Below are 26,626 nucleotides of genomic sequence, written 5' to 3'. Positions count from 1 at the left end.
CAAATTTCTCAAGATAGAAATAATAATTAATTCCTTCAAAGATTGTATTTCCCAAAGTTTATTATCTTGAGCAGCACGAAAATCAAAAGACAAATATTCCATAAATGAATTCGTAAGCACATAATATTTTCTTTATAAAACCAAGATACAAATTCATTTTATAAACTTATTGTGAGAATCAAACTAAATAAGGAATTATTTGCAAACCTTACAAATTAATCCAAGATATTAATTCCAAAAATCACAATAAAAGGGAATTTAAAATCATTTTTTAAATAAAAAGATATCTCTATAAATTTTCTTTATTACACAAAGTTTCCTTTTTTAAAATAAAGAAACTACATTCTTTTAACCTTTCTTTTAACAGCCAGCCAATATCACGAAATTTATCAATAAAAAATATCACAAAATATTCTTTAATCAGTTGACAAAAAGTATCAAAGTCTAAAAAAGGAAAGTATATTTTATTTAAAGAAAAATCTTCTTATAAATAAAATGATCTTTTCTCGGTGAATATCAATATATATAGACGAATATCAAATAATACAATTGTCATAAACAAATATGATGATTTCTAAAGAATTAAGACTAAAGAAAACAAATTGTCGCGACAGATTATAAACCTGTCGGAACAACTGCTTCAAACTTGTCAAAAAAATATTTTTGAGCTATAAAATATATTGTCTATTTAAGATAGTAAATTTAGAGTTTTACACAAAACAACATAATCAAAAAGAATCATACCTCTAAGTATAATTTATAATAAACCTAATGAAAATCTATCATTTATTATTTTCTTGTCTAATTTTCTCTCTAATTAATTATTTATTCACATTACTTATTTTGATCAATGATCTGAATTCGACTATCTCACAGTAACAACTTTGACTTTCATCATTGAACGACACCAATATGATCATTAACATTTATATGTGAGTTTTAAATTTTGGTTTAATTCATACAATGGTCTAGACTTTAATAGTTTTTTTTTTTTTTTTAAATCTCTAATTGTAAACCAAATCCAAGTAAATTATGTAATATCACTTGTACATCTATAAAATATCATTGAAATAAAAAGAGCAGTTTTATTTTACAGTAAAAATAATAATTATTGGCTTACAATTGAAGGCGAGAAAAAATTTAACAAGGCAAAAGACGCTTTATCCGATATCAACTCAACTGTCAATCCTATATCTTAAGGGCAAAATGGTCTGCCGAGACGGGCCCTATGGCTGGGAATAGTGAAGTGCCTCAACCTCCCTTCTTCTTCGGTCAGGTACCCTTCGCAAAGGAAAGCCTTAGAGAATTTATCCTCTACGGGCCTATCCACGTCGTGGATGAACACGTCAGTCTCTCCACTCTCTCTATTCCTCGCCATAAGCCCCGCCGTGTAAATGGCGGTCATCCTCCCCGGCGCGTGTAGGACATACCCTGTAGGCGCGTCGACCATGATTAGGTCCCACTCGGTGTCGTAGACGTCACTGGGGAAGTTCTTCAGTGCAAGCTGACACTTGGAGAATCGTGGGTCCCCGACGACCTGACAATCCCCGGCCTTACTACCGATCTTCATCAGCTCGTCCGCCTGGTGGACCTTAGTGTCGTATTCAACGTGATACGACTCCAAACCCGGTATACGACGCTGGATTTGCTCGATCCAAGCCTTGTCTTCCTCTAGAAAGACCGTGCGGCCGCCGTAGTTAAGGGCGTTCCACATGAGGCTGTCGTGGCCTAGTCCGAAGACGAGGAAGTTGCATGGAGACTTCTTCTCGAGGATTCTCATGGAGACTGAGATTTCTTTGAGGGTCTGTTGTGGGGTGATGTTCGTCGTTACGTAGTGGACCAATGCGTTGGCCAGAGACGGCGGCGTTTTGTTACATGTTTGTACTGGGGAAGCATTAATATTAATATTGTTAGCACAGTCAGTGTTTGCAGCTGTAGACGTAGTCTTTTGATCGTCGTGATCATGATCGTCCGTTGAATTTGAGAGGTGGGTTTGTTGTGAGACAACGGTGGCTGGAGTAGAGACATTAGTGAAAGAGAAGTTTGATCTGATTATGAGAATGAGGAAGAAGAGGAAGAATAAGGAGAGAGTGAGTTTTAGACTAATAAGTTGAGCTACTTTGGTCCTCATGGTTCTCTCTCTCTCTAAATTCTGGGTTTGGAACTTTGATGAGCTGAGTGAAAGAAAGAGAGATAAATGGGATCAAAGAATTTTGGAGATGGGGGAGAGGATCAAATAGTGTTGTGAGTTTGTTATTTGTGATGTTGATTTGAGCTTTTTATTTCCATCTGATCTAACAGAAAGAGAAGACTTTGAACAAATTATAGGAAAGAGAAAAAGGATTCTATTTTAATTAGAATTTTGTTTGCTGATTGATTCTGTATTTTTCTATTATGGTAATATAAATTAGATCAGAGTTGATGATGATGATAATAATAATAATAATAATAATAATAATAATAATAATAATAATAATAATAAGAAGAAGAAGAAGAAGAAGAAGAAGAAGAAGAAATGATTTTTCACATGCAAACATCGTTTTTAAGTTTTTTAACCATCAAATTAAACATTTTAGTATTTGAAAATATTTTACTTTTTATACTTCTGTCTTAAAAATGAAGCAAAGAGTGGGGGAGCTACCGCAACGTTTGGTACAAAAAAACAAAGGTTGGTAGACCAAGAAATATGTCTGTCGATTAAATAATATTAATTATCATGATTATTATTATTATTTAAAATATTAACATCCTTTTCATGTATCTGAAAGAAGTGATAAGGTAGTTGGGGTTAATGATTTGGTGTATAAAATTGGGTAATGAAGAAAATTATTGCCTTGGAAAGGAATATGGATGTGCTGGCTTAGAAGTGGGTTTACGTGTTGAATCTAAGAACGAGATGAGGAGTGGTTATAACGTCAGGTTCTTTTGTTATATTTTATGTAGTGGTGAATGGTGATACAGAGCTACCAAGGCACTATCCAAATTTACGTCCTAATTTGTATAATTATAAAAATATATTTATGTAGTGTACATGTGTGACATCGCTATTTGCCATGCAGTACTTTGATACTTCGATTATATTACATTCAGAAGTTGATAAGTCATTTTCTTTCCTGTACTAAAGTACAAAATTGATCTCTACTAGTCTCAATTATATGTATAAAATACATGCATATAGTTTTGTGATTGGAAACAACTTTATAATTAATAGACTATATTCTAGTAATTATTAGAACGATAGTAATTACACTATATTTTAAAAATACAAAGTGTGCTTAGATGTCAAGTGGTAATTACTTATAAATTCTTATTATTATGTTTTTGCAAGATAATTAGTAATTATAAAGAAAAATAATATTATATAATAAATATTATTTAAAATTGATAGTAATTACTGTGATAAATATTGTAATCATGATATAACTAATTATCTGTTATTTTTTCTTTTAAACACCACATAAGTTTGTTTCTTGGTTTTAAAGAACTTAGCTGAGCTGTCCAAGTTCTTGAATATCAATATATATGTGTGTGTGTGAGGCTCAAGTTTTAGAAGGAACATAAGTGAGAAAACTGAGAAGAGGGCTCTGGTTTCAGATTGAAGAGGTTTGCCAAGAAGTACTGTTACACAAGGTTTCAGCTCAGAGGATTCCTAGGAGAGTTGATTGAATCTTTGTACGAGTGTGTGAGGAAATCTTTGTATTGTGAAAGGTTCATTCTTGAGTGAAAAATCAGAGTGTTTTGAGAGTGATTAGCTTGGTGATCTACTGGTTTTCTTGTATAGATAAGATTGGTGTATTCTTACCAATTATGAGCTTTTGTAATCTTGGTGAAATAATTGTCAAAGATCAATAAAACCCTTGGGGAAAGCTGGATGTAGGCTAACTATTTTGGTTAGCCGAACCAGGATAAGCTTTGGTGTTCTTCTTCCTTATTACTCATATTTGTTTAACATATGTTTTTGGACTTAACATTGATAAACTATTTGTTCTGTTTGAACTTAAAGTTTCTGATATTATAAGTTTAGAAGTGATATTTGTTTAGCTTTGATCTTCACCTTAAATTCTGTTTTTCTTCCCACAGTGGTATCAGAAGCCAGGTTACTAGGGTAATAAGATCAAAGCTACAAGCAACTACAGATCAAGATCTCAGTCATCACCATGACATCAACATCTACACGGTTTGATCTTGAAAAATTTGATGGAACGGGTGACTTCAATCTGTGGAAAGAGAAGATGATGGCAATCTTGATATATCAAAAACTTGATGAAGCCCTAATCAGTGACACGAAGGATGCTAATGAACCAAAAGAGAAGGATTCTTCAAGTCTTGAAGAGAAGAGCTTGATTGCAAGACAAGCTCGGTCAGCCATAATAATGAATCTTTCTGATAATGTGTTAAGGCAAGTTATTGGGGAAAAAACAGCTGCTCGACTATGGAATAAGTTGGAACAGCTTTACATGACTAAGTCTACAGCATCGAAAATATTCCTTAAAGGAAAGCTATGTGGCTTCAAGATGAATGCCATGAATACTCTAGAGCAGAACTTTGATGACATGACAAAGTTGGTATTAGCCTTGAACAACATGAGGGATAATACAAAAGAAGAGGATCAAGCTGTGATACTCTTGAATAGTTTACCAAATCAGTTCAAAGAGATGAGAACTGTCATAATGTATAGTAGAGATACATTGACTTTGGAAGATGTCTTGAGCACACTAAGATCACGAGATGCAGAAATGACTTGGGACAAGGCAGCCAAACAATAAAGAACAGAAGAGAGTTTAATGGTTTGTGGCAGACAACCAAAGAAACACTTTCACATAAATCATTCAAGAAGTCATTCAGAGGGCATCACAAGTCGAATTCTAGGCCTAAAGAAACAAGAAAATGTCACCATTGCGGCAAGGTAGGACATCTCATCAAGAACTGCTGGGAGCTTAAGAAAAAGAAAAGGGAAGAAGAGTCTAAAGTCACACAGCAAGATGGCAACACAGGAGACAATTATTATAGTTCAGATGGAGAAGTTCTTGCAGTCTCACAAGATCGAGAAGTTAAAGAATGGATATTGGATAGTGGGTGTACTTATCACATGTGCCCCATTAAAAACTGGTTTTATGGATTTACATGAAGTAGAACAAGGCAGTGTATTAACGGGTAATGATCATAAAGGCAAGGTTCTTGGGATTGGATCTATAGCTATCAAGAATTCTGATGGAACAGTCAAAATCTTGAATAAAGTTAGATACATACCAGATTTAAAAAGGAACTTGATTTCACTTGGAACTCTTGCTGATGAGGGATACAATTATAAAATTGGCAAAGGTACTATGAGGATCACAAGAGGACAGCTAGTGGTGTTTAAGGGGATTAAAAGAAATGGTCTATATGTGTTAGATGGGCAAACAATACTACCAGCCCAAGCTTCATTTGTGAAACAAAACACAGTGGACTCAAAGACATGGCATCTCTGAATGGGTCATACCAGTGAAGTTGGACTCATTGAACTTTCCAAACAAGGTATTCTGTCAAATTATAAACATGTAAACTTAGCATTTTGTGAAGTTTGTGTACAGGGCAAACAACATAGACTAAAGTTTGACACAAGCAAATTTCGAGCTACAAGAATATTGGAATATGTACATTCTGATTTATGGGGACCTAGTAGAACAGCCACAAGAGGAGGTAACAACTATTTTTTGTCAATAGTGGATGATTATAGTAAAAAGGTTTGGGTCTATTTACTTAAACACAAACATGAATGTCTTGACAAATTCAAAATATGGAAAACATATGTTGAAAATCAAACTGGTTTTAAAATCAAAACATTAAGGACAGATAATGGTTTGGAATATGTTAATCATGAGTTTGATAAGTTGTGTTTAGACTATGGTATAGAAAGACACAGAACCGTGGTGAGAACCCCTCAACAGAATGGGACAGCAGAACGAATGAATAGAACCTTGCTGAATAAAGTGAGGTGCTTGTTACTTGAGTCAGGACTAAAGAAATCTTTCTGGGGAAAAGCCTTAAGTACATCATGCTACCTGATTAATAGAAGCCCCAACAGAACAAATAATTTCCTTACACCCGAAGAGAAATGGACAGGTAAATCACCTAACTTAACTCATCTTAAAAATTTTGGATGTGCTGTCTATGCACATCAAACTTATGATAAGCTAGAAAAGAGGTTTACTAAATGTATTTTTATAGGATATCCTCAAGGAGTCAAAGGTTATAAATTATTTGACATTGAGTCTTCTAAAACAATAATTATTAGAGATTTAGTGTTCAATGAGCTTAATTTTCCTTTTAAAAGAAATGAGAAGGGTACTATTTTTCATGATGCAGGAACCGAGGAACAAGAAGTAGATCAACTAAATGGATTAGAAATGGAAATAACTCCTTCAGAAATCAATGAAAAGAATGATGACATAGATGAACAACACGAGGATAATATGAAAGATTATCAACTTGCTCGTGACAGACAAAGAAGGTTAAGCCACCTATCCGATTTGCTGAAGTAGATATAATTGCTTTTGCTTTATCTGCTATGTCAACAACACCAAATCTGGAGCCTGCCAGTTATTCTGAAGCTATAATGAGAAAAGATTCATACAATTGGAAGGCTGCCATGGAAGAAGAAATGAGATCCTTAAATGAAAATAAGACATGGACATTGGTACCTAGACCCGAGGGACATAAAGTGATAGGGTGTAAGTGGATTTATAAGCTGAAACCAGGCATAACTCCTACAGATCCTATGAGGTATAAGGCAAGGTTAGTGGCCAAGGGTTACTCACAAATAGAGGGAATTGACTATTCATAAATTTTTTCACCTGTTATCAAGCTTAAAATAGTAAGGATGATGCTTGCTTTAGCTGTGCAATTCGATTGGGAGGTAGAACAAATGGATGTTAAAACAGCCTTCTTAAATGGCAAGTTGGAAGAGACTATTTTAATGGAGCAACCTGAAGGATTCAAAGTTGAATCTAAGTTGGAAAATTTGGTGTGTTCGCTTAAGAGGTCCTTGTATGGCCTTAAACAATCACCAAGGCAATGGTACAAAAGATTTGATGAAGTGATGTCTAAAATTGGTTTGAAAAGGTCAGCCTATGATACATGTCTCTATTTCTCAGGTTTGGATTCAAATTTTCCCACTTTCTTGCTCATCTATGTGGATGATATGTTGCTCATGGGAAAGAACATACAAGAAATCAAGAGAGTTAAGGAAGTATTGAATGGAGAGTTTGAAATGAAGGACCTAAAAGCTGCTAAAAGGATCCTTGGAATCGAAATCCATAGAAACATAACTGAAAAAAGGATGGTGCTTACCCAATCTCAGTATGTGCAATCGCTTGTGAACAAGTTTAAGATGGCAGACTCAAAAGAAGTTCTTGTCCCATTGGGTGGACACTTTGAGTTATCAAAAGAACAAGCTCCCACAACTCAAGTTGATATAAATCAGATGAAAAATATACCTTATGCTGAAGCTATTGGAATCATAATGTACTCCATGATTAGCACCAGACCTGATATAGCACATTCTTTAAGTGTATTAAGTAGATATATGTCAAATCCGGGGCAGGAACATTGGAAAGGAGTAAAATGGTTACTAAGGTATCTCAAATGAACATATGATGTTGGTTTAATCTACCAAAAGAGAGGATTACAGATTAATTTGGAAGGCTTTGTTGATGCAGATTATGCATCAAGTAAAGATGATAGAAAGTCCATCACTTCCTACTGTTTTCTCATAAATGGTTGTTGTATTTCATGGAAATCTCAGCAGCAACCTATAGTGACATTGTCTACCACTGAATCTGAATTTATGGCAACAACAGAAGCTTTCAAAGAGGCTACATGGCTTTCGGGTATACTAAGGGAGATCAAAGTTTTGAAAGAAAAAGCTATTATATATTCAGATTCTCAGTCCTCAATTCACTTATGCAAAAATCCTGTTTATCATGAGAGATCCAAGCATATAGATGTGAGACACTTCTGGATAAGGGATAAGATTGAAGGAGGAGAAATAGCTCTCGAAAAGGTGGACAGTGAAGAGAATGCAGCTGATGCTGGTACAAAGATTTTGCATGTTCTTAAGTTCCAACACTGTTTGGAACTTATGAATGTTGGAAAAGGCTAAATTTGAGTTTTTTCCCCAAGGTGTTTATAATTAGTCATGTCATGATTAAGGAGGAATTTGTGGTAAATATTGTAATCATGATATAACTAATTATCTGTTATTTTTTTTTTTGTTAAACATCAGTTAAGTTTGTTTCTTGGTTTGAAAGAACTTAGCTGAGTTGTCCAAGTTCTTGAAGACCAATATATATATATATGTGTGTGTGTGTGTGTGTGTGTGTGTGTGTGTGTGTGAGGCTCAAGTTTCAAAAGGAACATAAGTGAGAAAACTGAGAAGAGGGCTCTGGTTTCAGATTGAAGAGGTTTGCCAAGAAGTCTTGTTACAGAAGGTTTCAGCTCAGAGGATTCCTAGGAGAGTTGATTGAATCTTTGTATGAATGTGTGAAGAAATCTTTGAACTATGAGAGGTTCATTCTTGAGTGAAAAATCAGAGTGTTTTGAGAGTGATTAGCTTGGTGATCTACTGGTTTTCTTGTACAGATAAGATTGGTGTATTCTGACCAATTATGAGCTTTTGTAATCTTGGTGAAAAATTTGTCAAAGATCAATAAAACCCTTGGGGAAAGCTGGATGTAGGCTAACTATTTTGGTTAGCCGAACCAGGATAAGTTTTGGTGTTCTTCTTCCTTATTACTCATATTTGTTTAACATATGTTTTTGGACTTAACATTGATAAACTATTTGTTCTGTTTGAACTTAAAGTTTCTGATAATATAAGTTTAGAACTGATATTTGTTTAGCTTTGATCTTCACCTTAAATTCTGTTTTTCTTCCCACAATTACTAATTACACTCAATTCTCATAGAGGGTATGAGAATTTGATAGTGTAATTGAGACTCCTCAATTATCTCCAATTACATAGTTAATATATAATGGGATAATTACATCCGGCACCGTAATTTAAAAAAAAATTCGCTTTTTACGGTAAACTAAAATAATTATACATTTTACGGTAAAATTTGTTCTTACGTGCCGTATAACACATCTCTTCTCTCAAAATTTATTTGCGCCAAGACCAATCCTCAAACTGATATATTATCCATATATAAATAGTGTCTATATTTATAAAATAGCTATAACTAAATAATTTTTGTTTGCTAACTGGCTCCTTATAAACTTTAAAATAAATAATATATATTTATACATATATATGATAATATCCTACCTATCTTACTCTTTTTTTTTCCATCTTTTACACTACTGTTTTTTTTATGTCTTTTTCTCTTCAGTCATTAGTTCATAGATACTTTTGGTATGATAATAATAATAATAATTACAAATAAATTTATTTTACTTATAAATATTTAAAATATAATTATTAATATTAAATAAATATTATACTTTATTAGTATAATACTTACATAAAATATTATATATTTAATCAATATAATCTATTTTTTTATTAATTGTTACAATTTAAAATATATATATATATGTTCCTTGTTCAATGCAATTCAACATTTTTGTATATACTAATTATAATATTATTTTAGTTACAAACTTAGTTTTATATATTTTTGTTACAAATAGGTTAACTAAATTTACAACTTACTTTTTGAAAATATTAGTCACAAATATAATTTTTTTAGTTATAAAATTAGTTATGTAAACCATTGTTACAAAATTAAAAAAAAATTACCAAGGAATTATTCTATAAATGTTGTCTACAAAAATATAAAACTTGTGTTACAAATCTGTAAAACTTGGTTATATATTTATAAATATTGTTTACAAAAATGTTTTTATGTAATTGGTTTACGCATCTGTAAAAGCATGTTACAGGTTTGTAACATGTAAATTCATAGTTGTCGTTGTCTGTAAAAACTTGTTACATGTTTGTAACATGTAAGTTCTTATTTAGCATTTCTCTATCATATTGTTTAGGGTTGCTCAAGATCCAAACCAATCCAATTACCCCGAATCAATCCAATAATAAAAAATTGGATATTCAATTACAATTGGATTTGATTGAATTTGTAAACTTTTGGATATTCAATCATATTGTTTAAGTTGTTTTATATAACTATTAGGATTTTCGTAACTTTTGGTTACAATATTGTAACAATATGGAAAAGTAAATATTTTTCTGTAAACTTTGGTTACAATTTTGTAACTACACAGAAAAGTATTACTATAAACTTTATATAATTTAAATATTTTTACAAGGAAGAGTTACTAATATTATAACAATGAGTTATGAGGTCGTAAAAATAAGTTCCAAATTAATAACAACGAGTTTCCAATTTCGTAACAATTAATTATAAGTTTGTAACAATGAGTTATCAATTTGGTAACAATGAGTTAAGCTTGTAATGATGAATTACCAAATGATTACTAAAATGTTAATTATGATTAGATTAGTTGCTAACAATTTTGTAAACATGAGTTATTAATTATTTTAAAGGGTTATTGAAGTAATCACTAATAATTTTGTGACATGTGTTATAAATATATTGCTCAATTACAAGATTAATTGCTATCAATTTTGTAAATTTAGGTTAGTAATACTTTCAAAATTTTATAGGATTTACTATCAACAATTATGTTATTGCTTTTTCATATTTTTGTAACTACTTATTTATAATTTGATTTTCCATTCACTTTGTTATATTTATTTTTTGTTACAACTTATTTCCATTTTAATGATTTTTTTAATTATTATCTTACAAAGTTTTTATTACTTTATATATAAGAAAATATTTATTATCATTAAATGGTTTTTTTTTTAAATATAACGAATTTCATAAAAAATTATTTAATTAATATATTTAAATTCATATCATTATATATTTACAATTTTTTTTTATTAATGTTAGTAATTATATTTTATTGAAAATCAAAAATTCATTTCTTTGTTTTTATTTTGTGTAGCAAGCTTGGAGTATATAGCCGATTAATGTAGAATTATTTGTCAACTGAGTTACTTTTTCGGATTAACATCTCCTGTGTATACAATTTTCTACCGTATATATATAAATATTTTCATTAACCGTATTTTTTGAATTTTTTTTCCCGTATAGTTGTAAGTTTCCCATATATAATTATATAGTTAGACAAATATGTCAAATTGAGTATTTACTCTAAATTATACTCAATTGAATTCTAATTACATTGTGACTTTCCAAACACACACTTATACTTACATTAATTAAAAAATTAAACGAACACGCTAGTTGGAGAACTTGTTCATGTGCAACGATGAGCAACAGATTTTTATATATACAATGCATAAAATGTATGTAATGTTTATTAGTGATTTTTTTTATATAAAAAAAGTTTTTATTTGTAATTTTATATGACTTATAGGCTATTTTGTATATACAACGAATTTCCTTTCGGCTTATCTTCATATTTTTTATGAAGTAATTAATACAAAAGAAATAAATTTAAGTCGGCTTAAATATGTACACCACGTTGATTGAATAAAAATAAAATATAAAGTCTAGTTTACAACAAAGGCATGCACCCCGTTGATTGAATAAAAATATAAAATATAAATACTACTAGAAAATTGAAACGAGACTATAATTTTTTTAAATATTCATACGTCAAATTAAGAATAACGTCTGAAACTAAAGCATGAGACAACGATTGTGTAGGAACCATCACCCTATTCGCGTCTCGTGGAGGCGACAATTCTTTTAATATCTCGTGCACACACGGAACACATGCATATGATGATTATGAAATCATCATCCTATGCATGTATGAGATGACAATTTTGTGGAAACTGTCGTCCCTTACACTAAAAAATAGAAAAAATAAATTCCCAGTCTTCCTCCTTAAACCAACTTACTATATTCAAAAATTCATTTTTAAAATTGCAGTTAATACAATACAGAATCCAAACGAAATTTGGTAGAATCTAGAGTACGTAAAAATCTAAAACTACAATTATAAATTCCAAGTTATAAACTTTAATTAGAAGTATACTTTTTCAAGAACTAAAACCTATTATACTTATATGGAGCGACTACAATGCATCAACTTTTTTTACAATACCAATGCATCATTTTTCTATTTTCGGTATCTGGATAGATATAATCTCAATTTTTTTTTATATGACAGAGTACATTGTAGCTATCTAGAACTTCCTACAAATTTTCAATAAATTTCGAATAAATTATGGTACCGAAAATAGGGTTATCGATGTGCAAAAAATACAAACTGGCTACATTGGTGTTGTAAAAAAAGTGAATGCATTGTAGTCGCTCCCTGTACTTATAAACTAAGTTTCATTTTATAAACTTACTCATCTTACCTTAATCTTTGTAAAACAATACCATGTAAATATGTTTTTCTTTGACAGCTTCTTTCGTAAAATAAATAATATCTTTCCACAAATTTACAACCGGTAGCACGTACTTTGGCACATGTTATTCACTATTATGTATATAAATATTAGATATTATAGAGATTTAAGATCATGATGAAAAAAAAACATGAATGGATTATAAATCTAAAAGACAAAAACTTAAAGAGGGGCTTTTTTCTTTTCTTTTTTCACCCGGTTTAGCCTGGGGAGAGAGAGCAAAACCTTATAAGTTTTGGTACAAGTAGTTTATGCGTTTTAATAAATATAATAGTCATTCAAACCTAAATCTTGAATTTAATCAGAATATTAAATAATTTTAAATTACAGTATAATTGACAAATAGTTTATATTATATTATTTTATATAATATAATGTTATATTAAATAATGTGTCAAATGTGATTTGTCACACTTTATAACAAAATGTTGAGAGTTAGAAAATTGGACATATGTGTGTGTCCAAGTGTAACATATTTTGGAGTTACAAAATCAACTACAAATTTGTAACTTCCAAAATCAATTAAGAATGTGTATAATGAGGGTTACACATTTTGATATTGAATTTCATAAGCTATAATGTGATATGACTGTTGAATGTATGTTTTTAACTCCTATTAGATGTATGGAGGTTACAAAATCATATGAGAAAGGTATTGGGACGTTTTGAGAAAAGGTGCAAAATTGGGAGGTTACAACAACCTCCAGGCTGCGACCACTACTACGAAAACTGGTTTTTAGGACATTTTTTAAGGGCACTCACCAAGATGCGAACTTAAAAACATCTCCTAGACCTTTTAAGACAGTCAGTGAGAGTCCTTAAAAAATACATTTTAAAACACGTAGTGTGAGCCCTAATTACTAATGTGGATCCTAAAAAACTATAAGGAAATTTGAGTCAGTTGAGACTTTTAAGGGCACACTTTGAGTGTCGTAAAAGAGTATTGAGGGCGCTCAAAGTAGCCCCTAAAAATAATAATAAATAAAATGAATAAATTAAAGATTTATTAATAAATGTGATAAATTGGTTAAAATGCCAATTAATTATATTTTGGGATTTAAAAATAAATTTAGAAACCCTAAAATGGAGATAACAAGTCACTCAGTTTCTCTCTCCTCTATCTCTATTCCACCTGATCCATCTTCCCTCTCTCTCTTTCTTCCCTTGTGTTGCCTCTGTCAGGCCCGAACGGCGGACCTCCGGCCACCAAATGGCGACACGCACCACACCGCAGGGTTCCCGAGCCCCCAAAATCCAAAGCCTCAAAACCTCGCCTCCCCATTCGCTGTCCTCTGCCTCGACGAGCTATTTGAAGCTTCGCAGCTACAACGTTCCAAATTTGTTAATAAGGCTTAGTACCTTGATTAGCGTGCTGGGAGGGTATAAATGGATATTATGTGTATTTTTATGATTATATATATATGATTATGTGAATTATATGGGTTATATTAAGATATGACTGTTTTTGCATGTTTAAGTGTATTAAATATGCATGTGGGCCCGTATTATATTAGAAGGGTATATTTGTAATTATATATGTTTTATGATTGATACCACATTAGTATGTGGATATATTTTTGTTACTCAGCACGAGGCGATCCTAGTGAGCAATTTAGCAAAAAAGTCACAACGGGGCTAAATATTCAGCTCGGAGTGAGCTTAGGGGTATTTTGGTAATTTAGCACATTACCGAGAATTTATTGGGTAATGGGAATTCATTTGGTGATTATTTGAATATGTTGGAATTAATTGGGAATTTGTAGTGTTATTTGAGGTTTAGTGAGAACCTTGGGAAATGACCAAAATACCCTTGGTGTGGTCAAAAGGGAATGGGCTTTAGTGAGGGTAAAATGGTCTTCTGACCATTGGGCTAAGTCAATTGAGGCTAAGGATGAGTGTTTTGGGCCTTTCACGTTACCCTCTCTCTCTCTCTCTCTCTAAGGAAATTTTGGAGGTTTCTTTGAAGATTGCATAATTTCTCGAGGAAAGTGAGAATTGCAGCTTGTGGCACGGGACTTGAGGTTACTAAGAGTGTCTACACTTGAGGGATTCGAATTTTCCTAGAGAAATTATGAGGTAAGACCCCTCTTCTTGGCATATCAATGGTATTCTTGGTGTTTTTTATTTTGGTAGCTTTGGAATTCCAATTTCGTATTTGATGCTTGTGGTAGAGTTTAGAGGTTGGTTTGAGGTTGGGAATTAGTTCATAAACTGATTTTAAAGCTTGTGGTGGTCTAAAATATGATTTAGAGTCTTTGATTTTTGAATTTGGCAGAAATAAGCTTTGAAGCTCAAATGTGAATTTTTGGGTTTTGATGTGTTTTTGGTTAATCTTTTGGTGTTTCTATGTTGTATGAGGTGTTTTGAAATGTTTTGGGGTTTAGTCTTAGTTTTGGGTTGAGTTCAGGTGGAATTTTGAGGTTTTGAGCTCGGAGAAAATCGTAGAAAAACCCAGATTTTCTGGGTTCGCATTGGGGACGTGACGCTGGTGCGGTTTGGGGCGAGGGTGCTCTCTCTGCTCGCTGTGGCACCTAGTAGTCTGCGCTGTGGCGTTAGGCCATTTTCATGGCCTTAATTTTTCATATTTTAGGGCTTTGGCTTGGGAGCTCGGGGGATGATTCCACCACCCCATTTAATGGAATTGGAGGTCCCAAGAGCATGGGATGGGTCCCAGAGTATGTTTTGGAGTTGAAACTTATCAGTAATACTGTTTATGGTTGTGACATGGTTTACCGCTAAGCTCGGGGAAGGATCGTGCTCAAGGTCGTACTCGTTCTTCAACACAAGACCAAAGGTAAGAAAACTGAACCCTGGTTGTGATTAGGGCTTGGGCCCCTGTTAACGAGCATGATTATAATTATGCCTATGAATACCTGATTAAGCATACATGAATGTGTTGTATTTGATTATGTGATAAATGAATTATATGTTTGATTACTCCAGATTGGAAAGCTCGGCTTATGAGCTGTGGTCGGCATTATGCGTGCAGAACGCATGTCGCTATGGCTAGGCCACCTTGGGAGTGCGGTATGCACTTGTCCGACTTGGATGCCACTTGAATAAATAGAAGTTAGAAATGCACTTGCAGGTAAGGGTAAGGAGAAGTTGAGCGAGGCATATGCAGCCTGCTTAACCGCCACGGTCGGGGTATCATGGAGGAACTAGGGTTTAACCCTATTTTGCCGCTTAGGTAGGCTTTTTTTGTAATCTTTTGAGTTGTAAAATACATTTTAAACTTCTATTTTGGGATCCCATGTACAGAATGAAACTTTTAATGAAAGTATTTACAACTTTGACCAAAAATTTTAGTACCCGAACCATTAGTTACTTTAATCACACATTTAAGTCCAAATGACTTGTTTAGCAATTCCAACACTATTTTAAACACATGTTGTAACAGTCCTGGATTAGTAGGGCGTTACAGCTGCCACTGTGGCTTCCCAAGAAGTTTTCTGAAGATTTCAACGTCGTCTCGGTCGATGGGTGGCATGGTTGGGTTCGTGAGCTCAAGGAGATCAAAACCCCTATGGAGATTGGACTGAAATGTCATCGGAGGAGCTCGACGATATCGTGGAATTTCAAGGGTTCTCAGGCTTATTCCAACCACCACAATGGGTGGTGAGTCTCACTACCACCATTTTCGAGTTCCCTTGGACCTCGACTTCAAAACCCAGGGGTTGATTTTTCAACCACCGTCACTGGGTGGCGCCACCGCTGTCATCGTCGGAGCTCCAATGTGAGCTTCGGCCAGCAATGGTTTGGGGTGGCTCGAGGCTCGTTTTGAGCTCTAAACGTTCCCATGCAATATGTATCGCCCTTCTAAGTGTTGGGTATAAATTTCTAACTCCAATTTTATTGATTTTTTAGTTTTAGAAATTTATTGTGAGTTAGGAAACTAAATGCAATTATGTGTGTTTATAGTATGTTATAAGTTAATTAGCATACTGAGTTTGTACTGTGATTTTATTGGACTGCTCTGTGATTGTTTATGTGATATGTTTGCTGGTTTTTAAAATTTGGGGATGTCCAATTGGCAGTCGTTATGCTGCTCATTTTTTCTAGAAAACTTTCAGACTCGTTGAGTTATTTTTATAAAATCACTTGTTGTTAGAATCGATTAGAATAGCGATTTCTAAAGATTAGAAAATTATGAATATGAATCTTAAGCTGCATTCTAATATGGCTTGAGGCTAGAGTAGTACTCTATTAAGAAGTATTATGAGCGGCAAAGTATTAAGAGTCATTGGTGTGGCGTTCATGATAGTGTTAAATTGTTCTCCAAGGAAATTTACGATTTTGAAATCCTTGACAGAATTTTAAAGCTAAGTCATAATCTTTACAAAAAGTAAATTTACTAGTTATGAACTAAAGTCTTGTTGTAGTGACTTTGAATTCTTTTTTTCTTCTTCTTCTTTAATGTGCAACTATAGATTATGAGAGCAAGAAAGTACTACTAGTGAACTAGTCACCTATAAGAGGCAAACATTATATGATGGATTAGTGCCAGTCACCTTAAAAACATTAATGTATAAGTTTCCACATTATTCATATTTGTTCCAAAAAAAATTTTTAGATTTGTAACTATCTCATTGAATGTATAAGTTTTGTTATTTTAATCTATAAGTTTATAGATTTGTATATAAATGTTTCATTCAAATCATAATTTTTAATTTAAAATAAATATAAATTATTTTTTTTAAAATAAAAAATTTAACTTTTAAGGGCACGCGAAGAGAGCCTTAATAACTATATTTAAAGGCACTCAATGGTATCTTTTAGGGCTCGCAACGAGCACCCTAAAAAGCCTTTTTTTTTGTAGTAGTAGTAGTAATAGCAGTGGGCCAAGAGCATCCCAGTTCACGGCCTAGGAGTCAAAAGCTCACGGCCGCAGCCTGGAATATCCCAGGTTGTGGCCTGGGGTGCTGTAAGCCAAATTCCATTTTTCTCTTTCTTTAATTTGAATGTTTTTAATAACCAAAGTAACTCCAAAATCTTCATTTAATTCCATAAACGTCAAATTAAATATTGGTAATAGCCAAGTGGGTTGGTGGAATTTTAAATTCAAAGGATCTCTCAAAACTCTATAAATATAAGCCTAATGCTCACTTGTAAGACACAATTTCTATCAACTAGAGCACTTGGCTAGAAATATACACCAAAAGGCTTGATAATTCCAGAGAACTATTTTCATATGAGAGTTCCTTTAGTGCTTAGAGAATATGGGAAAATATGCTTTTGGGCAAAGATCTTGAACCTTGTTCAAGTTAGTGATCCCACAACTTTACCCTTTGGTTGTGTGAGTGTGAGAGTTTATTCTATTGTTCTTTCTCTTATTTTGTTCTTCTATTTCTATTGTTTTTACTCCTTGCTTCTTCTTTATATATTTTATTTGTATAATTATGCTTTGAGTTGTATTTTTTATTTATCTCTTTTCTTCTACATCTTTCTATTTAATTTGAATCTATTACAATTAAGTTGTAACATTTATTTAATAAATTACATTGTTTATTGCAACATTACAAATTTGCTAATCAGGCTTAGTGTCTTGATTAGTGTGCTGGGAGGGCATAAATGTATATTATGTGCATTTTTATGGTTATATGCATGATTATATAAATCATGTGAATTATATTATGATATGACTATTATAACATGTTTATGTGTATTAAGTATGTATGTGGGTTCGTTTCTTTTTAGAAAGGTATTTTCGTAATTTTGACATGTTGAGGGTGTATTTGTAAATATGTGTTTTGTGATTTAGACCACATTATTATGTGGATATATTTGAGTTATCCAGCACGAGAGAATCCTAGTGAGAAAATTAGCGGTTTAGTCACAACGGGGTTAAATACCCGGCTCGGGGTGAACCTAGGGGTATTTTGGTAATTTAGTACATTACTAGGATTTATCTGGTAATGAGAATTATTTGGTGATTACTTGGGGATCTTGGAATTAATTGGGAAATATGGTTTTGATTGAGGATTAGTGGGAAATGGTGGCAAAAGACTATTTTTCCCTTGAGGGCATTAACAGGGGCATCCGAGCCAGACAAGTGCATAATGCACTCCCAGGGTGGCCTAGCCATAGCGGTGTGCATTCTGTACGCATAGTGCCGACCACAGCTTATAAGTTGAGCTTTCCAATTAGGAATATATTCATCATATAAACAAATACAACGCATTCGAGTATGCTTAATTAGATATTCACATGCAAAATTATAATCATGTTCATTAACAGGGGCCCGAGCCCTAATCATATCTATATTTAACAAATGGGTCAAGCCCTAATCACATATCTCACGTATTGAGTGTCGTTTTCTTACCTCAAGTTTCATGTGAATCATGAAACGACCCCGAGCGCTATCCCTGACCTGAGCCTTGCGGAAACCCTAGTCACAATACAAGTATACATTCATCAAGAATCAACCCCAGATCCCGAGCTCCAATTTGGACTCTAACTCTCTGAACTACTATTCATAGTTAACGGGGCACTAAAAAGGTCCCCGGAGGCCCCAAGTGGGCTCCCAAACCAAATTCTCGAGCCATCGGGCCTTACTCTTAAAATTCAGCAAAACCAATTTTCGAGGCACCTGGCGCGGTCGCGCCTGCCCTTGGGCGGTCGCCCCCACAAAAAATTTGGGATTTCCAGGGCATTGGCACGATCATGCCAACCCTTGTCGCAGTCGCGCCCCTCAACTCGAGATCCAATCCCAATTCAAATTCCACCTCTTTTGGGACACTAGCATGGTCATGCTAGGTCGCCAGAAACCCAAAAATTGCCCAGAACACAAGTGTTCTTCCCAAAATGAGTACTCTACGATTCTCTAGTAGAATTAGACCCCAATTTTTACCAAAATAGATGTTTCTAACATGATTTCAACCTCAAAAACGTATCACAAAGCTTAGGCAATAAAATCCAATACTCATCTCACCACAAAACACCCATAAACCAACAACTAGGAATCAAAATTAAAAGAAACTCAAGAACACCATTGAAATACCAAAAGCAGGGGTCTTACCTTTGAAATTTTGAATTCCCTGGGTGGGTGATGGTCCTAGTAACCTCTAGTCCCAATCAAGAGCTACTAATTCACAAGAATTCCTCCACTAGATCACTTGGCCAAGCTTAGTGCCCTTAGCTTTCAAACTATCTTCAAGAGGGAACCAAGAGAGAAGGAGAAGGGGATGTGAACGTGAATGGGCCACAATGCTTAACTGCTGGCCTAATTTTCTAACCAATGTTGTCAAATGACCACATTGCCCCTTTACCCCACTTGGCCTTAAAGGTTACTCCCAAGGGCAACTTAGTCTTTTGCAATAATTCCCGTTAATCTCAAACTACCCCACATAATCCCAAATAAATTTATCAAACCAAATATTCACCAAGTTAATTCTCGTTACTCAATAAATCATAGTAATTTACCAAATTACGAAAATAGACCTAAGTTCACCCCGAGCCGGGTATTTTACCCTGTTGTGACTTTTCCGCTAAATTGCTCACTAGGATCACCTCGTGCAGGGTAACTCAAATATATCCACATAATAATGTGGTCATAATGATAAATCACATATATTTACACTTATACCCTCAACGAATCAAAATTACGAAAATGTCATTCTAATAAGAAGCAGGCCCACATGCATATTTAATACACTTAAACATGCAAGCATAGTCATATCGTCATACCATTCACATAATGATATGCTCATAACACATAAATACACAATTAATTCAATTATTGCCCTCCTGGCCCCCTAATCGAGGCACTAAGCATTATTAGGGAGCGTTACAATTATCCTCGTTGGGTGGGATTAGAAGTCTCGAGAGCACGGGATTGGTCTTGGAGTTTGTTTTTGGGATTGAATCTTAATGAGGATATTATTTATGGTTGTGACGAGGTTACCACTAGGGCTCGGGGCAGGATCATGCTCAAGAGACATTTTATCTACCCAGTGCTTGGACCAGAGGTATCAATACGTGATATATGTTATTAGGGCTTGGCCCGATTGTGAGGTATAGTTATGGTTAGGGTTCGGGCTCGGGCTCGGCCCCTTGTAAATGTGCATGATTATCATTATGCCTATGATTGTTTGATTAAGCATGCTTGAATGCTCTGTATCTGGATAATTGTATAATGGTGTATGCTTATTTGCATTATCTGATTGGAAAGCATTGACTTATAAGTCAAGGGTGGCAATAGCGCACTGAGCACTGGTCGTTATGGTTAGGCCTAATCAGGAGCGTGACATATGCTTGTCTGACCCAATGGTCGTTGGAAAATTAAAGCGCCAGGTACGCCGGGCCACCTCCAAGGCTAGTTATATAGAGGATAGGGCAATGGGCCCCGTGGTGAATCCATGCTCCCATATCCTAGGGAACTGAGCCCCAGTAGACTTATTAGTTAGTTAATTAGGGCAGCAGGCCTCGATAGGACGTTGTAGTCATTTATATGAATAGAATGCATGCATGAGTAGGGTTATTACTGCTAGGCATGCTTATTATGATTCCATAATATGTTATTCACTTCTTATGAGCATGTTTAACTTTTCTTGTTGGGCCTTGACTCACGGGTGCTATGTGGTGTAGGTAAGGGCAAAGGGAAGCCGGAGCAACCATGAGTTGGAGAGCTTCGCCAGAAACATGTACATATGCGGCTGCTCGACCACCATGACTGGGTTTCTTAGAGGAACTAGGGTCAAACCCTATTTTTCTGCTTAGGTCTGCTGTTTGTAACTTTTGAGTTGTAATTACCCCTTTTTGAACTGTAAACGACTTTGTAAATGTTTATTTTGGGATCCCGTATACGAACTTAAAATTTTAATAAAATGACTATTCCTTTTGTCCAAATTTTTTAACCCTAAGTCGTTAATCACGTTTAGTTACACTTTTATGGCCAAATGACTCGTTTAGCGGGTCTAACACTATTTAAATACATGGTGTGATGGTCTTGGCTATCCAGGGCGTTACATTACAACCTATGATAGTTTGAGACGTTCGAATTACCATTGTGCCTGGGGTGACGAAATATGCATAGGTGGAAGAGAAATCCCTTACTGCGGAGGGCGCTGAGAATAAGATCTGGCGCGAAAACATGACCAGAAGAGATATTAGGAGGATAGGACCTCCATTTATAGCTTTTGGTAGGGGTGGAGGCCCTAGTGACCAGAAAAGGAAGGCTCTAGATACTTCGGCAATATCAAGCCCTGGCAGGAGGCCAATGGGTATACAGATAGGCTACCAGGGTGGAAATGAGGTCTGGAGGACCTACCCAGAGTGCGCTAGATGTAGAAGACGCCATCTGGGAGAATGCTAGGCAAAGGCTTTCTTTTTATGCAGAATAGTGGGACAGTTGAAGAAGGATTTCCCAAGAGCAAAGAAAGAGGAACCAAAGAAATCGGACAGCTTGACTCCAACTCGAGTGTTCGCGTTGACGCAAGTAGAGGCTGAGGGTAGTCCCTCAGTAAAAACAGGTTAGCTTTTTAGTGTTGGAACTTCATATATTGTTTTGATTGATTCTGGTGGTACACATTCCTTTGTTTCTAGTAGAATAATTGATAGACTGTGTAGACCATGTGACTATTATACTATGGGGTTTGGGACTTTAATTCCCACTAGAAAGTTAGTGTTGACCCCCATTTTGGCCAACTGACACGGAGTCAAATGCTTGATGTGATGGAAAGTATTGAATAAGATCTAATGGATAGAAAAATAAACAACACAACAATTTATAGTGGTTCGGCCCCAAGAATTGGTAATGACCTACGTCCACTTAAGTTATTATTAATCTTGATTCTCAAAGGGGTGATCAAAGAACTAGGGTTCTTGAGTTTCACAAGCCTTTGAGGGATGAGTAATACAACCGGAAGATAATAGCCAAAATTCTCTTCTAAAGCATAAACAAAAATTAGCCAAAAGTCCCTCCCTTGAGCTATTTCTCTCTATTTATAGGCTCAAGGTGAGTTACATTGTAATGCCCTACTACCTTAGAGTCGTTACCAAGTGAGTTTAAAATGTGCGATTAACTCGCTCAGCGAGGTTTTTAGAACAAAAGTGTGATTAAACAAAAAGACAAGGCTGTATTCTTTAAAAGTACTCTATTTCACTAAAAGTTCTAAGAGTTTAACATTTGGGATCCCAAAACGAGGTTTGTAAAATATTTACAACTCAAAATAGATTAACAGTTGACTAATTATCAAAAACAGAGTTTAGTACAGCCATTTCTCAAAATGCCCCTAACCAAAGCAGTCGGGTAGGCCAAACATGTACGCGCCGCCCCCACGCTCTCCGTACTCATGGCTGGTTGATTTTCTCTTTGCCCTTACCTGCAACACAGAGCACCCGTGAGCCGAAGCCCAGCAAGAAAACTCATACAGCACATAACATATGCATGCCATATAATCACTATAACAGATAACTCATATCTAATCATACAATCCATAAGATTTGAACACATACACGACCATGCCGTCCCAAAAGCATTACCCAAAGTCTGGGATCTCGGTCTACACCGTAAGGATATCACATGTATCCATTGGGGTCTCACCCTAACCACGAGCACTCCATGTGCTAAGTAGTATTCCTGGCCCCACTGCCGTTCTCGGCCTTCACCGTTCTCGGCCTTCGCCGTTCTCGGCCCTTCGCCGTTCTCGGCCCTTCGCCGTTCCCGACCCCTTTGCCGTTCACCCTACTACTACCACATTTATCATTCTCAAATAACACTCAAATATATATAATCATTCATTTAATGCTACATCCTAGCAATAAGACAATCTAGGGCCGCGCCCTGCAACAAAACTATGGGCCCAAGCTCTGCTCTACGGGTGCTACAGTTTTCTTACCTATATCCCGAGCTTTCCGATGCACCAAGGCCACGAGCACGGTCCTCTAACCCGAGCCTCTCGGGAGACCTAGTCACAACACATATAAAACATCCTTTAATACTGACCAATCCAAAACCACATCCCGGGATCAATCCCACACTCTCGGAATCCCTAAATTCCTAAAATAATTCACCGGAAACATCCCCCGAACCCCCGGAGCAAAAGCTCAAAATTGCAAAATTCCATGTTCTGAAAATAGCCTAGCGCCGCGGCGCTGCCCTAGAGGGCCGCGGCACCCAGCAAGTCAGAAAACCTTCCCCTGTCTTGAAGCAGCCTCGCGCCGCAGCGCCCAAGAACAGGGTCACGGCGCTCCTTCGCGAACCCAGAAATTTGGGTTTTCCTCTGCATTTTCCCCGAGCCAAAACACTCCCAATTCAACCCAAACACATACCCAAACCCCAAAATCAGTTTAAAACCCCAAACAAACCATTTAACAAACTATAAACCTCAACAACAAGTTCAATTACTCACTTATACTCAAAATCCACACTTGAGTTTAAGATTTCAAAAATTTAACATTAGCTCTCCAAACTCAAACCAGAATTTGAGTAGGATGTAAATCAAACCTCCAAATTCCTAAACCTTATTAGATATGAAAATTCAAACATATTTAAAATCCTTACCTCAATCAAGAGTTCAACTTTGAGCTGCTCTTCCCAATCAAGTCCCAAGCTCAAACCACAACCTCCTGCTGAACCTAACCTCAATTTACCCCAAAAGTTCCAAGCAAAGCACATAACTCAGTTCCAATTCCATGATACTCTTAGCTAAATCCCACAACACATACACAGAATTTTACTTACCTCAATTCACTGAGTAATCCTCCAAGTTCCCTTAGCTTAAGTTCTCTTCTTAATCCCAAGAGGTTTGCCCTTAGTTTTCCCTTTCCTCCTCTAGGTTCCCTTTCAATTTCAGCAAGAACAAGATAATGCCTAAGTGTAAAACGTGGATGACTCTTTTCCCTTAGCTGAAGGTTCTTTACCTTGCCAAATTACTATCCTATCCTCTCCTAACTAAACCTCAAGGGCTCTCTTGTCCTTTCCCCTATATTACAATTCTACCATTTCTTCCACCTAAACTTGTTACTCCCAGCAGTTACTAATGGTTACGCAGGTTACCCAATCACCAGTAACCATTAACCACAAATTCACAACTCAACTCATGAAATTCCCCAAAGTACCCCTAGGCTCCTCCCGAGCCGGGTATCAAATCCCGTTGTGACTTTTGAGTTATCTAGCTCTCTAGGACCGTCTCGGCACGTGCATCACATTAATAACACCACACTCATGTGGTACAAGTCACGTAATATCATTAATACATTTACGCCCTCAGCGGGCTAAGATTACCAATTTTACCCCTAACATACAAACGGGGTCCACATGCATATTTATACCACCTAAACATGCATTCTAATCACATATTCATTTAAATTCATATATTATCATATTAATTCATTTGTTGCCCTCCAGGCACGCTAATCAAGGTCCTAAACCTTATTAGCAACTTGAGGTGTTACATACATGAATCAATCAAAGATATTTTTACCTAATTAATCAGATAATCAGGTATAAAGGGAAATAATCTCATATATGATTACAACTGTACAAGATTACTCAAAAATATACAGAGTATACGAGCAGTCTAGTCGTATATAAAACTCAAATGCTGTGTCAGGGGAACATCCCTGATCGATGGTCGAACAGAACCTCTACCAGGTGTCAGCCACGTGTTGAAAATATTTGCCAAGTCATCCACACCTGCTTTTTGGATAATAGTTAGTAATCTATAGAAGATGGTTTAGATCACTGCCAGTAATGGTTGATAACAGGGAGTTGTTAGTGGAATTGATTGAATTGGTTATGGAATATTTTGATATGATTTTGGGTATGGACTGGTTAGCCAAATATGGGGCAACTATAGATTGCAATAAGAAAATGGTAACCTTTGAGCCTTAGGGTGAGGATCTCTTTGTTTTTGTCGGCATTGTGCATGGACCCCGTGTACCTATGATATCAGCATTAAGGGCTAGAAACCTATTGTGAGGTGGTTGCATAAGATTCCTAGCAAGTGTGGTAGATACCACTCAGGTTGTGCTAATGGGACCAGAAGAGACCAGACTAGCCTGTGAGTTTTTGGATGTGTTTCCAAAGGATTTGTCGGGGTTGGAACGAGTTTCCTAATATGCAACAGAATAGTTGTGGGTTGGCCCAGTGTACAACAAAAAATTTGTAACATATTTAAACTACCTTTAAATAAGCGGATCCATTAATATACATACATTAATCATAAACAAGAAAATATTAAAGAACATACCTCTTGATGCCTATCAAGTGTCCTTGCTATCTTTTTGTAAAATAAACGATCTTCCTATCCACGCTACTCTCAGGTTCTCACACCAAGATCTTCCACAACGTTCTCTACACCTCAAGAAGTGTATGGGTACTTAGAGAATAAAGGATGGTATATTTCATATTCAACTTGATGTACTCAACACATGAGATCAAGAGAATAGGCCCGAGATTGGTTCTGTATCTTTTTCAGGGAGAGATAGAAAAGTATCGTTCTTTTCTTTAGGGTGAATAAATTATGTATTGAGTATTCAGTATTTTTATTATCTAATAAGTCTAACTTAAATAGAAAATATTCAAATTTAAAAAATAAATCTGTAACCAATTTACAATTTATCTTTTAATTAATAAATTATCTCATTAATGAAAATATCAAAAAACTAACTTTTGAATTTTCCATTAATTAATTAATTAAATAAATAAAAGTGAAAAATATATCACTGATTTTTATATAGCTCACACCACACACTATGTGTGTCGCGTAGCTCCCTATAAATTAGGGATATTTAATTTTTCCACAATTATTTAATTATTTATTCAAACTACCTTATCAGATAAAATCCAACAACATGATAATTAATTCAAATTTGAATTTATTATCTTTTTAACTAATTATCAAATACAATTAATTATTTTAATAAATATCAATCTTTTAAATTCAAACCCAATTTGAATTTATCAGATTATTATCTCCCACTCAAATAAAGGTATTTAATTAATTCTACCAATTAATTAAAACCAATTTTAATCAATACTAATTTTGAAAATTAAATATTAATTTTATTATAATTTCAAAAATTATAATAATTTAATTATTTATATAATTTTGAAAATTACATAATAATTAATTATTAATTAATTTTGTTGATTACAACTAATTTGTAATTAATTAATTAATCACTATTATCTCATAATTGCATATTTGTCTCGAAGAACAAATTTCT

At 34.8% G+C, this 26,626-nt stretch overlaps 1 protein-coding gene across 1 annotated transcript; it reads right to left on the bottom strand.

Annotated features, from left to right (window-relative positions):
• Positions 1-1,065: 1,065 nt before the first annotated feature.
• On the bottom strand, positions 1,066-2,362 carry LOC133804907 (glucuronoxylan 4-O-methyltransferase 1-like). The gene has a single exon (XM_062243014.1). It carries the CDS (start codon positions 2,129-2,131, stop codon positions 1,196-1,198), a length of 936 nt encoding a protein of 311 aa, XP_062098998.1. The 5' UTR covers positions 2,132-2,362; the 3' UTR covers positions 1,066-1,195.
• Positions 2,363-26,626: the final 24,264 nt, after the last annotated feature.

The sequence above is a fragment of the Humulus lupulus genome, chromosome X (genome assembly GCF_963169125.1).
Source record: "Humulus lupulus chromosome X, drHumLupu1.1, whole genome shotgun sequence".
NCBI classification, from domain to species: domain Eukaryota; kingdom Viridiplantae; phylum Streptophyta; class Magnoliopsida; order Rosales; family Cannabaceae; genus Humulus; species Humulus lupulus.
The sequence above is the reverse complement of the archived record's forward strand: the minus strand, read 5'-3'. Positions and strand labels throughout refer to the sequence as shown.

Excerpts from the sequence above, each read along its gene's own strand:
- LOC133804907 (XM_062243014.1), bottom strand. The coding sequence starts at position 2,131 with ATGAGGACCAAAGTAGCTCAACTTATTAGTCTAAAACTCACTCTCTCC.